This window comes from Monocercomonoides exilis (genome assembly GCF_001643675.1).
Source record: "Monocercomonoides exilis strain PA203 chromosome Unknown scaffold11-1913109, whole genome shotgun sequence".
Classification (NCBI taxonomy): domain Eukaryota; phylum Preaxostyla; order Oxymonadida; family Polymastigidae; genus Monocercomonoides; species Monocercomonoides exilis.
The window spans coordinates 1,687,679-1,700,291 of NW_027150556.1; the positions used below are offsets into that span (position 1 = coordinate 1,687,679).

A 12,613-nucleotide genomic window follows, 5' to 3' on the forward strand; every position below is an offset into this window, starting at 1 on the left:
GATGACGAAGCATTATTTTATTTTTCCAAATAAAAAAAAAAAGGCATTTGTTCATTTTTTCGTTCTCTTTTTTGAAGTGGAATGTTTCTTTGGTGCTGGTGTGTGTGATGCCTGAATGAGTTTTCTGTTCTGAATGGCAATCATCTGGTGCATTCTGTGGCGTTGCAGTTCGATTTCGTGTGGAGAAAGACCCAATTCGAGAAGCGTGGCCATGTCAAGGCCATCAGAAGGTGAGTGAAATGAAGGACTTGATGAAGAAGCAGAGAAGGGAGAGTAAGAACTGGGTGGAGGCGTGTTAAAGCTTTGTGCGTTTGAATGGGGTGTGTGCGGTGAGGTGAATGCAGTTGATGTGGAAGCAGAAGATGTTGAAACAGAAGAAGTCCAGGAAGATGAGACAGATGCAGAGGGTGTTGATGCAGATGAAGGAGAAGAAGATGCATTTGAAGTGGCGGGTGATGGTGTTGACTGTGTGGATATCAGAGTGGTAGATGAAGAAGTTTTGATCGAAGAAGAAGAAAGAGACGGAGAAGCAGCAAAGGTGCAGTCAGCGAAGAGTTCTCCAAGTTGCTGATCAGAAAGCAGCATTTCGTCCAAAGCATCGAGATGAAGCGCTGATGAAGAATGTGCATCTTCTGAAGTGGTGTTTTGTCCAGTTTCTGTTTGATGTTCCTTTTCTGTGTGACTGTTGATATGCAACTCGTTGTCCAAGTCTTTTGTTATTTTGCTGATGCTGTTGTTGACATCACTAAGCAGTTCATCTCTCTTCTTCTTCTGAGGCAACTCGTCTGGATTGTCCGTTTCTCTGTCCATTTGCATCATCTCGTGAGAATCATTGATTGTCAATTGAATCGAATCCTTCATCGTTTGGAAACGTTCGCTCAGTGTATTTTCATGTTCTTCCGACAGAAATGACTGCTTGCCATTCGTTGCTTCGTTGTCACGTGTGATTGTGTCCATTTTATCTGTTGGCTGCTCCTCCTTCTTTTCGTCTTTGAGATAGTTTTCATCAATTTTTGGTGTGTTCGATTTGTTTTCTTGTTGTGCGCTGTTTATGAAAGACTCTGCTTCTTGCAGTTGATGTGACAGATCTGCACTTTTGTCTTCTTGCTGCTGCTGTTGTTGTAGAAGTCTGTCCATTGATTCTTCGTTCTTTGCTTTCTCCGCTCCAATCTGCCTCAGCTGCTGAAGCCGAGACATCTTGATGAAAGGAGAGAAGTTTGTTTGAGCATGTATTTGTGGCTTCTTTCCTGGAAAATGCTGGTTCAAATCGCCTTGCGATCCTTCTCCTTTGAATTGAAAGCTATCGTTGAATGTGGAAGAACGGGACACATGCGGCAGCGATAGTCTTTCCCTCGGTGGAGTGATGACATTTAAAGGAAATGTTGTGTTTGGTGAGTTGAGCTGCAAAGAGGCAAACGGAGATGCTTTTTCACTTTTGCTTCTTTTTTGTGCCATGTTGTCGAGGGTGTACTGATCAGACATCAGAGTTGTTCCATGCGAGCCATCAAAACTGAGATGTGCTGTGCTTCTTCCGCTTTCCTGCTGCTTCTTCTTCACCCAGCCGAGCATTTTCTGCTCTTCCTCTTCTTTCCGCCTTTCATTCAGCAGAAGCGTAACAATTGCCTTTGAGCGAGACGCGTAGCTGTTCCCTGAATTGTAGTTCTTCGAACCATTTTGAGAATTTGAGGAAGAAGAGCTCTGAAACGAGGAAGGTGTTCCTGGCGGCTGCTCGCCAACAACAGTCGGAATGATCACTGCAGGCGATATGAGTGCAGATGCAGATGGTTGTGTCCTGTCAGCTGTGCGAGCAGCTGTTGAGGCAGAAAGAGAGACAGACGGCGTCTTGCCGATCTTCTTGAAGAAGTGCAGGCACGCCACCAGCTCGTTGAAGGAAGAGTGCTCGCTGTATGGTAGGCCGTACGTGGCAGTCTCCTTCCACGACTGGACGATGGCTGTGGAATGGACAGCCTTTTTGGAACACATTGTAGCAATGGCTGATTGAGACGATGAAGAAGATGAGGAGGAATAAGAAGAAGGAGAGCCAAGAGGAAGATCTGAGCATTGGATAGACTGCTTCTTCTTCTTCAGCGGGCGAAAGTTCCAACCAGAGGGAAGGAACCCAACAACTCGCCGATAGCCAAAGTAAGGCCTTGTTGCAGAAGGCATCACCGAATAATACGACAGATGAGATAGCGACACGAAAGCAGGCGGCATCAAAAGAGAAGATCGTGGAGATGGCTGTGGAGAGCGCTGCGGTGTGGACGATGACGAGCCTCGCCAAGATTTGCCTCTTCCTCGGCCTGCCTTTGACTTACCGCTTAATGTGTTAGAAGAAGAATCAGAACCAGACTGTGTGAATGAATAAGTTGTGGATAAAGGCGAAGTGCTGATAAAAGAGCTGGAAAAGGAACCAGAAGAAGTTGGAGACAGAAGAGGAGAGCTCATAAATGACTGGTCAGGTTGTGGTGAAGAGGCAGATGGCTCGTCTATTTCTGGGATGTCTACAAAGACAGGAAAAATATTCTTATTTGGATCATCGTGTGGCTCTGTATTGTTATCATCTTCTTCTTCCACGATGAATGGAAGTGAGCTGTCATCTCCTTCTGCTTCATAGTTTGAAGTTGAATCCAAAGAGAACTGTTCTCCTGTCAAATGATCTTGTGCCTTGTCCATCTGCGACTGTTGCGGCTTCAAATCAGCAAACAGCCTGTTGCTTTCATTGAGCTCGCTGATCTCCCTCTCCATTTTCAGCTCCTCTTTGCACCGTTCAAGCTCCATCATCCTCCTCTTCTCCTTCTGCGCCTCCTCTCTCCACAGTGCCTTCTCTCTGAACGAGCGCATCTCCTCTTCTGACAGCATCTCGTGCATCCGGCTGATCCTCAGCTCTCTGGCACCAACTGCGCGGATGTTCGTCTCCCGCGCATCGACTGTGAAGTGCATGGCAGAGTCTTCGTGCATAATCTCCAGCAGACGGAGCTTGGCTGGCGAGACATACACACGCCGCCCCATCTGCTCTGCGATGCCTTTCAGAAAGATCTCTTTGCCGATTGTGTATGTCTCAATCAGAAACAATGGCACTGATGACGACAGCGTTGAGAAGGGGACGAATGCATCGTATTTTTGGTCGGATTCTTTCGGCTTCTTTGTGGTTTTTTTGCCAGGCGATGATGCCTGCGATGCTTTGCTTGCCTCGCTGCTTTGGCTGCTGCTTTCTGAGCTGCTGATGTTTGCTTTGAGTCTTCTGCGGTATCTTTCTTTTCCTGTGTAGCTCTGTGCAGATGGCTTGTAAAATGAGCGTTTCTCTTCATTTGCGAGTTTTGCAGCGAACGCCTCTTCTTCAGCTCGGATGATGGCAACTGCATCGTTTATCACGCTCTGCTGATCTGGGAATTTGTAGTAGGAATCAGAAAAAGTGGTGTCGAGATAGAGCTCTGATAAATTTGAAGATGAAAATGATATATGTCATCAATAAGATGAAATTTTTGTGAGATGATGCATCAAAATTAATTGGTAAAAAGGTTTGATGAAGAAAAATGTGTGAATAAAAATTGATTAAAATCAATGAGCAAACCATCGACAATGTTATCTCCAATTAGCTTTTCAATTTTCAGTCCCATTGTCTCGTCAAATCTGAAATCCCCTGTGTGGATGACGGTTCGAAATGGATTGAGAGGAAACTTAATCAGAGTAGAAGGAAGATCAACCATGCTTTTTGAAGAGAACTTTGAAGTGACAGAAGCATTCTTTTCTTTGTTTTCTTCGTTCATTTGAGCATCTGTGGGCTGCGGAATGGTGAGATGCTGCTCGTCCAAGCGTTTTTGAAGGGAAGGTGGTGGCGAAAGAGAAAAGAATGGATGGATGGGTGGCCAAGGAAATATACTATCGTTGTTGTTGCTTGATGACGATGTCTCAGATAATGCAGATGGTGAATGAGAAGGAGAAGGAGAAGAAGCAGTAGATGTAGTTGCAGAGTGGGACATTGAATGTGTTGATGTATCAATGGGATTAGCAAAAGATGCGAGTGAAGGTGCAATATAAGTTGCAGTTGATGTTGGAAAAGAAGCTGATAACTTTGATGAATCACTGGATTGGGGAAAAGGTGATTTACTGTCCTCAGCAAAAGACGTATTATGTTGCACCATCTGAATGCTCTCATCTTGTGAATTTAGCGCAGAGATTTTTGGACTTAAAGGACTTGTAAAACTTTGTTTCATCGTCAGAGAAGAAGATGCTTGTGGCAAAAAAGAAGAAACAAGGTCAGAAAAAGATTGGAGCGGTGAGGTGAAAGGCGATGATATTGGAGTCAATTCAGATGAGCGAATCTCTTGAGTATCCATGCTTGAATCCATCTGATCAACATCACGAAGAAAATGTTGTTCCGATAATGATGGATCAGGTGGAACAGAGGACATAGTCGAGAGTGAAAAGCCATCTTGAGAAATTTCATCTTTTTCATCACTTAATTGTTTTTCCAAATGATCTCTCGAACATAACGGATCTTGGATTTGAGCAAATGGAGATATATCGAACACTTCGAATACAAAAATTGCAGATCCTGGACAATGGTTCGCATCAATAAGAGTTACACGAGCATTTTGTATGTAGCATGGTGTTTCCACTATTTGGCATTTTCAAAAAAGGAATAAAACGAAATAAATAACTTTTTCAAACTTGGTAATCCAATAATGCAATCTGGTTTGACTTTCATGTGTTCAATTAGAAGAGAACGCGTTATTTCCGAGCAATCTAATAATATCATTGCAATATAAAAAGTTGCTAATGCAATAAAACAAAATTTCATAAATTTTCAAACATATTTTTCCAAAAGTGAATGAACGTGTTAATCCTATAGTGTGGTCTGAGTGGAAATGACTTAAAAAATAAGCGTTGTATTCTTTTCTTTTGTACTGAAATTGGCGTTAATTTTAAAAAGTTCATTTTCAAAAAATATGCATTGTACATGTTAAATGATGATAATTTTTTTGTAAATAACAAAGCAAAATTAACCTTAAACCCATCGACTAAAAAACTTGTTCCAGGAACTTTGTGTTCCTTGGGAACAAACGAAAAATCCTTTTTTTCAAAAGTTGACATAAACGAAAAATGATATTGGGTTCTCACTTTTATAAATCGAAAAGAATGAGCATCATCTATTACAAGCAAATTCGAAAAAATGGTGATAAAATAAAAAATGTTTTAGAAAAACTGATGAAGTGTGCACTATGTGAAAATACATAAAAACAGAAACAACAAAAAAATAGACAGATGAGAAAATTGGTCAGTTGCAAATTTAGCTGCAATTAAACTTACTCTATATCGGATGTGCGAAGTTCTAGTGTTGATATTTGCCTATCAAGACGTTTCACTCTTGCTTGAAGCGCAGATAATCTTATGTGTGTTGAAGAATTGAATTTGTTGAAGTATTCAGTCAATAGCTTCAAAGACTGCATAATCTTTGTAAGGTTTTCTCTTTCATCCCAATCAATCTGTAATTCTTTGTTTGATTGTACTTGGTTATGCGACATCCTCAAAAAATTAAAAATTAAGCCAAATGTTTAAAATGAACGTATGTTCACAATATTGAGTTGCAAACAGAAAATAAAAATAATGTAAAAATGAAAACGCATAAACGCACAACAAAACAAACTTGCAAACCTAAATTAAAAGAACAGCAAAAACAGATAATCGATCTTTTACCATATTAGTACCTTTTGATCTGTTCTCAAATAAGATGAAGATATTTGTGTTTATCTAGCGTGGGGAAATGAAGCTTTAAAATGTATTTATTGAAAAATTATTACAAATTCTTGATATCCATTTTTGAAAAATCTTTTACAATTTATTGAAAAGAAATACAACTTTTAAAAAGCAATCAACTTAAAATAAAATGAAAAATGAAAACTCCTCAATAAACTTAAAGACTGAATATATATATTAACTATAATACTCTAATTAAAAAAAAAGTTGAAAATCAAAAAAAAGCAGAACAATATTATTAAAACTGAAATGAAACAATAATACATAATGTATAAACTAATATTATTTTATTAACTATTTTTGAAGATGTTCGGTATGCGCCTTGAGAATATTAGCTGCAAATTCAACACTTTTTGCATCTATGTTTGATCGATTTTTAAATTCACCACTTTTTGAAATGATTGAAACACTCATTTTTGCTTTTATTAATTTTTCAATATCTAAAATAAAAATTAAAAAATACATAAAAAAGTTTCGAATAGTTCTGAAAATATTTAAACCTTTTATACAGCTTTCCGCACCTTGAGCGTTCACTAAAATTCATCAAGTAAATGAAGACACTTTTGCAAATTAGCAATAATAAGAAAGCAAACTCTGAACATATGCAGCAAATGTTGTTCTTGTAATATCAAAGTTCCTTTTTTTCAACCATTCCTTCAAATAAATGACAAATATATTTAATACGTAATTCAACAAAAAAGTGACATACTGCCACAGGAGGAGGCAGACCCCAACTCCAAACAGGAGTTCCAAAAATTACAATGTCAAATTGCCGAGGATCATTGACTGGTTCCGCATCAAGTTGATATTTGGCTCCAAAAAGTGATTTGAAAACATGTTTCCAGTATTTGCCAACTCCAGGTGTTGCATCATTAAACACAACTGCTTCTGTTACTGTCTAAAATAAATATTTAATAGCACAATACAAAATACTCTTCCAAAAAACACACATTGATTCCTGATTTTTGAAATTCAGCAACAAGATTATCACATATCTTTGGAAAAAAAAAATAATTTCGAGTTAAAAGGAAGCAATGAATACCATCTTTGAATTTCCCGTTCGCGTAAAATAAATGATAAGTATTCTTGGTTGTGGAGCTGCCATTGTTGAATGTTCAAATATACTCAGATTGTTTCAACCCATAAATAGTTAATTTCTTAACTTTTTATTGAGGATTTTTATAACTTTGAAAAACAAAGCCGGAAATATATTCACCAATGGAGCGGGAATGGAAACAATTATACGCTGACAAATTATAAAAATCGGGAACATTTAATTTTCCGAAAGGAAAATAAATTGAAAACGGAGAAATTAAAAATTGATCGAAATGAAATATTATAAAAATATTCTAAATGTTACAACTCAAAATGAAATTTTTTGAAAACTTAATGATGGAAATGGAAAATATCACATAAAGATAAGTGTATTATGAATGGAAGTAAATTTCAAAGAAAAAGAATGAAGATGGGAATTTGTAGTTTTTTCACACAACAATAAATGCTAATATACATTTATTTTTTATATAATTAAAAAAAGTGCAAAGGTTTAAAGATTCAATGATATAATTGAAATAATTATAAGAGAGTTTAAAATGTTGGATTAGAATTATTAGAGCTCTAATAAATGCAAATTATAAATGTTTGTAACACAAATTATGAAAAACTTCGCTTTGCACGCAAATAAATGATCTACAATCTTCAATCTAAAACAAGATGTTAAAAATACAATGAAAAAATAAAAAAAAATAACTATTTTTTTTCTCATTTTTGAGGGTGTTGTAATTCTCCTTTTGAAATTTTTGGTTAAACGAAGAATTATTTATTGTATTCTTGTGTTAAATATTCACATCTCAACCATTTTCAAAGGAGTCCTTTCATTCTTCTGTTTGTTTGCTTTCATTTTCGCTGAGTTCTGTTTCATTTGTTTCTGCTTCGTTCGACAATAAGTCGCTTTTATTTTCCAATTGAGACACGGAATTTCCATTTGTGTCGTCTTTCACAGCTTGTTCTTGTTCAAATGAATCTTTCTCTTTCTCTTTCTCTTTCTCTTTCATCTCCTCTTTTTCTCCTTCAAATTCTGCATTGCCTGATTCGCTTGGTAATGTTGCCTCTGACAATTCTGTGTCGGTTTTCTTTGCGTTGTCATCTGTTACAATTTTTTCTTCTCCTTCTGTTCTTTCGTTTTCTTCTCTTTCTTCTTCTTTTTCTTCTTCTTTTTCATTGTCTGCTTTAATATCTTCATCTTTGGTGTTTGGAATTTCGACTTCTCCAAATTCTTGTTCTCCTTCTTTCTCTGTTTCTTCTCCTTCATCATCATCATTTTGAATGTAACGTTCCCTGTGTCCTGCTGCCTCTGCCTCAAAACTCGCAAATTGCTCCTCTTTCATCATCAGATTCTCATTCAAATATTTTTCATCCGATTCAACATTGCCTTTTTGCTCTTCCAAATGCTCATTTGTTCCAATTTCTGTCTCTTTCTCTTCTTTTGCATCAAAATCAATAGGATCAACCGAACCAACAGCATCAGCAGCATCAACTGTATTGTCTACTGAATTTAAGGTCACATCTCCTTCATCAAATGTCAATTTCGTGGTTGGAAACACAATTTTCGGCGAGTCGCACAGTTCTGGTTTCGGCTCGCTGTTCATTGCCTGTTTTGTTTCGAGAGAGAAAGTGACACACGCAGACATCGTCTTCGTCAGTGCCTTCGCTTTGGCTTTGGCTTTGGCTTTTGTCCGTGTTATTGGCGGTGGATTCAGCCTGACATAGTTTTGTGCTTCTTCGTGTGGCTGGCGGGGGCTGTTGTGCCGACTGCGGTTGGATGAGCGATTTGTGAAGCTCCTCTTCGTAGTTGAATCAGCAACAGGAGAAGAATGTGAAGAATGAGTAGAAGAGGAATGAGAAGAAGTAGAAGAAGTTGTAGCAGACAGATTTTGTGCACTCTTCTTGTTGTTCATTTCCTGCAGCTGCCTCAGCCGCTCAGCTTCCAACTGCTCCCTTCTCTTCTTGTTCTCCTCCGCCCGCCTCGCCCTCTCCTCTGCCTTCATCTTTGCGCTCAGCCTTTTCTTGTCCTGCACACTCTTCCTCCTTCTCTCGTGCTCGTCCTCATTCTCCTTCTGCATCTGCGCCATTTCCTCCGCACTGAACCCTTTCAGCGCCTCAAACGTCTCCTTTAGCGACATCCCTTCCGAAGAGCCTGATGTCTGCGAAGAGAAAGACAATCTGTGGCCAAACGTAGAGGCAGCAGACAGAGGCGGTGCGGGAGAATACGAAGCCGACAAAGAAGAGGAAAGCCGCAGGGGGTCTCTGAACTGTGCAGAGAGCATGCCGAACTCAGTGAAAGTGGAGCGTGTCTCGTCGAAGGAGCTGAACGACACGACAGACAAAGGCGTGGTTGGGGGGCCATTCTCAGGCATGCCCTGGATGGAAGCTCTGCGGGAGCGCAAGCGGGGCGTGGAGCGGGGTGTCAGGAGAGGAGACGTGAGGCGGCTGGCAGTGGAGCGCACAGCCTCGCTAAAGCGGATGATGTCCATGTCGTCGTCGAGTGGGGCTGACAGAGGGATTTCGGGGTCGATCTCATCCAGCGGCACTTCTGTCAGCTCCTTCTGAAGTGCTGCTTCTTTCTCCTTCGCTCGCTCTATCTGCTTCTCCTTCGCTTTTTGCTTCTCTTTCAGCACTTCCAACTCGCGTTTTGTTTCTTCCTTTCGCGTCGCAGCTATCCGCTTCTGTCGAGCAGCGCTGTCTTCTGCCTCCTTTCTCGCTGCTTCTTCTGTCTGTTGTGCTCTTTCCTTCACCTTTTGAACATACAAGTCAAGTGGATCAATTGAGTTAGCTGAAGTGGAAGAAGAAGAAGAAGAATAGGAATTTGAATATGAGGGAGTGGTGAATGTGTCAGAATCATCAGCAGAGAATGAAGGTTTGAGAAGGGCGAGCTGTGTGGAGGGAGGGAAAGGCAGTGTTGGATGGAGGATGGACACACGGCTGGCTGATGATGCTGATGATGGTGATGGTGATGATGATGCTGAAGTGAAGAGAGAGTCGTTTGAGAAGGAGAGAAAAGAGAATGCAGAGCGAGTGGAGTCCAAACTGGCAGACGCAAATGGAACATGCTCAGACAGAGGCATCCTCCCAGACGAGAGAGAAGCTAAAATAGAGGAAGATATACTTGACATCAACTCCTGTGGCCTCTGTGTCCGTTGTGTCTGTGGTGTGTAATCACTCTGAATGAGTTCGCTGGCATCGACACTTCCGCTGCTGCTGCTGCTGCTGCTGCTGCTGCTGCTGCTGCTGCTGCTGCTGATGCTGATGCTTTCATACGGATTTGGTGAGGCTGTGTCGCTGCGGATGACAGGAAGAGTGCCAAACAGCTCCTTCTGCTCTGCACTGCCTCCGATGGGCACATTTTCGACTGCAGGCAACTCTTCTACAACCAGCTGGAGTGGAAGCGCTGCTGCTGGGATGGATGTGTGTGAAGGGTAAAGAGATGGGAAAGAGGAGTTTGATGAAGAAAAGGAGGATATTCTTTTAGCTGATTGTGGGCGGAGGGAAGGATAGCTGAGGGCAGCAGATGACAAAACGGTGACTTCGCCGCCGGCTGGGTTGATCTCCACAAGAGGGTTGTTCTGCAGAAGCGGAGAAATAAAAAAGAGATTCGGTTGTTGCCGCTGCTGTTGCTGGCTGACTGGCACGTTCTGCTGTGTTGCTTCATCAGCTGTTTTGTTTGTGATGACATTTGTTCTTGCAGAGTAAAGAGATGAAGAAGAAGATGATGATGAAAAAGAAGAAGAAGAAGATAAATTAAGGGAAGCTGGGCCAACAGACCGTTGAGTTGCCCATCCGCTGTCTCTGCTGCTGCTCTTCCGCAGCATCGACTGTCTGACAAGCGCCTTAAAAGCCAGCGAAAGCGGTGCATCTGCATCAGACTTCGCTTCTGCCTGCTTCTCTTCTCTTTCTTCTTCTGTTTGCATTTTGGTGTTGCCTGTTTGTGTCTGAAGGCCTCTCGTGCCTTGTTCTGTTGAAGATGATTTGAGGTTGTTTGTTGTATCAGACATCAGCAGACAGTTGACTGATGTGCTTCCAGAAAGAGCAGTGCGAGTCTGTGTCTTAGCCTGCAGTGTATCAACGTCTGCATTCTTCTTATCGTTTTCTGTCTTTGTGTCTGTTTCTGTCTCATTGAAGTCTTCTTCTCCTCCCCAGTTCATCGGAAACTGGATCATGTCCTTCATCCGCACAGACGCCTTCCGCGCCTTCAGCGCCTCAACCAGCTTCTCCTTCTCTTCCAACTCGTCCAACTCTGCTTTGCCTTCTGAGCTCAGCCCCATCCGCGTGGAGTCAAAATTCTCTCTATTCCTCGCGTCGCTGGGCTGCAACTGCGAAAATGCCGACTTTGGCGCGAGGACAATCGGAGGGCTCGACGCTTTCAGCTTGCCTGTGTTGCGCCCTGCAGCTGACTGTGCTTTAGTCCACTTTTGAGCATCCGGTGAGTTCTTGGAAGAGGATAAGGAGTCTTCTTGACCCAGCACATTGGGACTGGTTGCGTGCATCTGTTCTTCGTTTGATGTTTCTGTTGTGCTTTCCATTCCATTTGAGATGTGTTTTGTTTCAATCGAGCTGATGGCGTGTTCGTTGACAGTCATCCCAATGTGATGGTAATTCGAAGAAGCAAGCGAAGCATCGGAGGAAGAGCTGGAATCCGAGAAAGCACTGGAGCCTGGTTGGAAATGAGGCGGAGTGGTAGAAGATGAGAAAGAAGGCGATGAAATTGAAGATGTGAGTCGAGAGTGAGATGAAAAGGTCAATGGTTGTTGGAATTGACCTATCACTGTTGGAGCAGTTTGTGCTGTTCTGCGTGTTTGTGGAGCGTTCCATAGATTGGAAGAAGTCATCGTGCTGTGTAATGTTGTTGCTCGTGATGTTTGAAGTCCAACTCCTTTCATTGATTGATCTCTTTCGGTTCTTATGAATGAATATTATGCACATAAATTTGATGTTTGAAGAGTTGCAAAAAAAGGAGGAAAATAGCAATGGCAATCATAAGAAGATGCAAACTTTTGAATAGCATCATTCACGATATGTCTCGAAACAACCTCCTTTATTCTTCTTTTTTCTTGTAATCTAACTTCAGTTTCTTCGATCGCTTTCAGTTTTTCTTTCTCTTGCTCAAGTTGTGCGTATCTTCTAGCTCTCATTTTAGCTCTGAATATTTGAAATAATTTCGCTGAAAGAAGTCTCCTTAAATAATATCATACTTTAGCTGTGATTCCTCAATTGATTGTTTGTGTTTTAACTGTAATTTAATGTCTTGTGCTTTTGTTTGGGCAAATGCTTCAATGAAGAAGAATTTATCATTGATATTACATTTTAATTTAAACAAAATTTAAATTTTTCTCAAACTATTTGTAATTGAAAGCTTTTGTATTTCGCGTTCTGTTTTAGCAATCTGACGCTCAAGCTCTGCTTCTCGATATTGGGTTGTGAGGATATTCTAAATAGACAAAAGTTTTAAAAAAAAAATAAAATTTTTGATTCAAATATTTCAAAAATTTTTGATATCATGCAGGTTTAATATCAGTTCGTTTCTTTATAATTTACAATAATGATGTTGTTACAAATTAAAATTTCAGTCAAATGAAAGTATTAAAGCAAACTTGTTCACTTAGTTTTCCTTTATAAACGCTCATGTGCATATTGTTCTGTTCAGGTAAAGTATCATCAGATACTCGCTTCATGTCCTATCGCATGAAAAGATATGTTTGATATAAAAAACATGTAACCAATTATTGTTATTAAAATGCAATGTTAACCTCTCCAGCATCTGATCTTTTATTATTCATTAAAAAATGAGCATCTTATGGGG

General features: G+C 40.4%; 3 protein-coding genes across 3 annotated transcripts; all 3 read right to left on the minus strand.

Annotated features, from left to right (window-relative positions):
- Positions 1-2: 2 nt before the first annotated feature.
- Positions 3-5,094, minus strand: MONOS_252 (putative DNA repair metallo-beta-lactamase domain-containing protein; the record flags this gene model as incomplete). Its single annotated transcript, XM_067872444.1, has 5 exons — positions 3-3,431; positions 3,572-4,618; positions 4,672-4,746; positions 4,814-4,907; positions 5,008-5,094. 5 exons carry the CDS (start codon positions 5,092-5,094, stop codon positions 52-54), a joined length of 4,683 nt encoding a protein of 1,560 aa, XP_067731751.1. The 3' UTR covers positions 3-51.
- Positions 5,095-5,807: 713 nt separating this feature from the next.
- Positions 5,808-6,880, minus strand: MONOS_251 (uncharacterized protein). Its single transcript, XM_067872434.1, has 6 exons — positions 6,800-6,880; positions 6,708-6,752; positions 6,467-6,655; positions 6,351-6,411; positions 6,258-6,290; positions 5,808-6,197 (listed from the first exon to the last, which is right to left on the minus strand). Exons 1-6 carry the CDS (start codon positions 6,860-6,862, stop codon positions 6,052-6,054), a joined length of 537 nt encoding a protein of 178 aa, XP_067731752.1. The 5' UTR covers positions 6,863-6,880; the 3' UTR covers positions 5,808-6,051.
- Positions 6,881-7,011: 131 nt separating this feature from the next.
- On the minus strand, positions 7,012-12,590 carry MONOS_250 (uncharacterized protein; the record flags this gene model as incomplete). Its single annotated transcript, XM_067872425.1, has 6 exons — positions 7,012-11,712; positions 11,806-11,952; positions 12,006-12,081; positions 12,151-12,241; positions 12,405-12,488; positions 12,561-12,590. The coding sequence occupies 6 exons, from the start codon at positions 12,588-12,590 to the stop codon at positions 7,632-7,634; spliced, it is 4,509 nt and encodes a 1,502-aa protein (XP_067731753.1). The 3' UTR covers positions 7,012-7,631.
- Between the last annotated feature and the right edge of the window lie 23 nt (positions 12,591-12,613).

Excerpts from the sequence above, each read along its gene's own strand:
- MONOS_251 (XM_067872434.1), bottom strand. The coding sequence starts at position 6,862 with ATGGCAGCTCCACAACCAAGAATACTTATCATTTATTTTACGCGAACG. Across the intron at positions 6,412-6,466 it reads GTCTGCCTCCTCCTGTGGCA|GAATGGTTGAAAAAAAGGAA; the intron begins GTATGTCACTTT and ends ATTTATTTGAAG. Across the intron at positions 6,291-6,350 it reads ATTTGCTGCATATGTTCAGA|TGAACGCTCAAGGTGCGGAA; the intron begins GTTTGCTTTCTT and ends GATGAATTTTAG.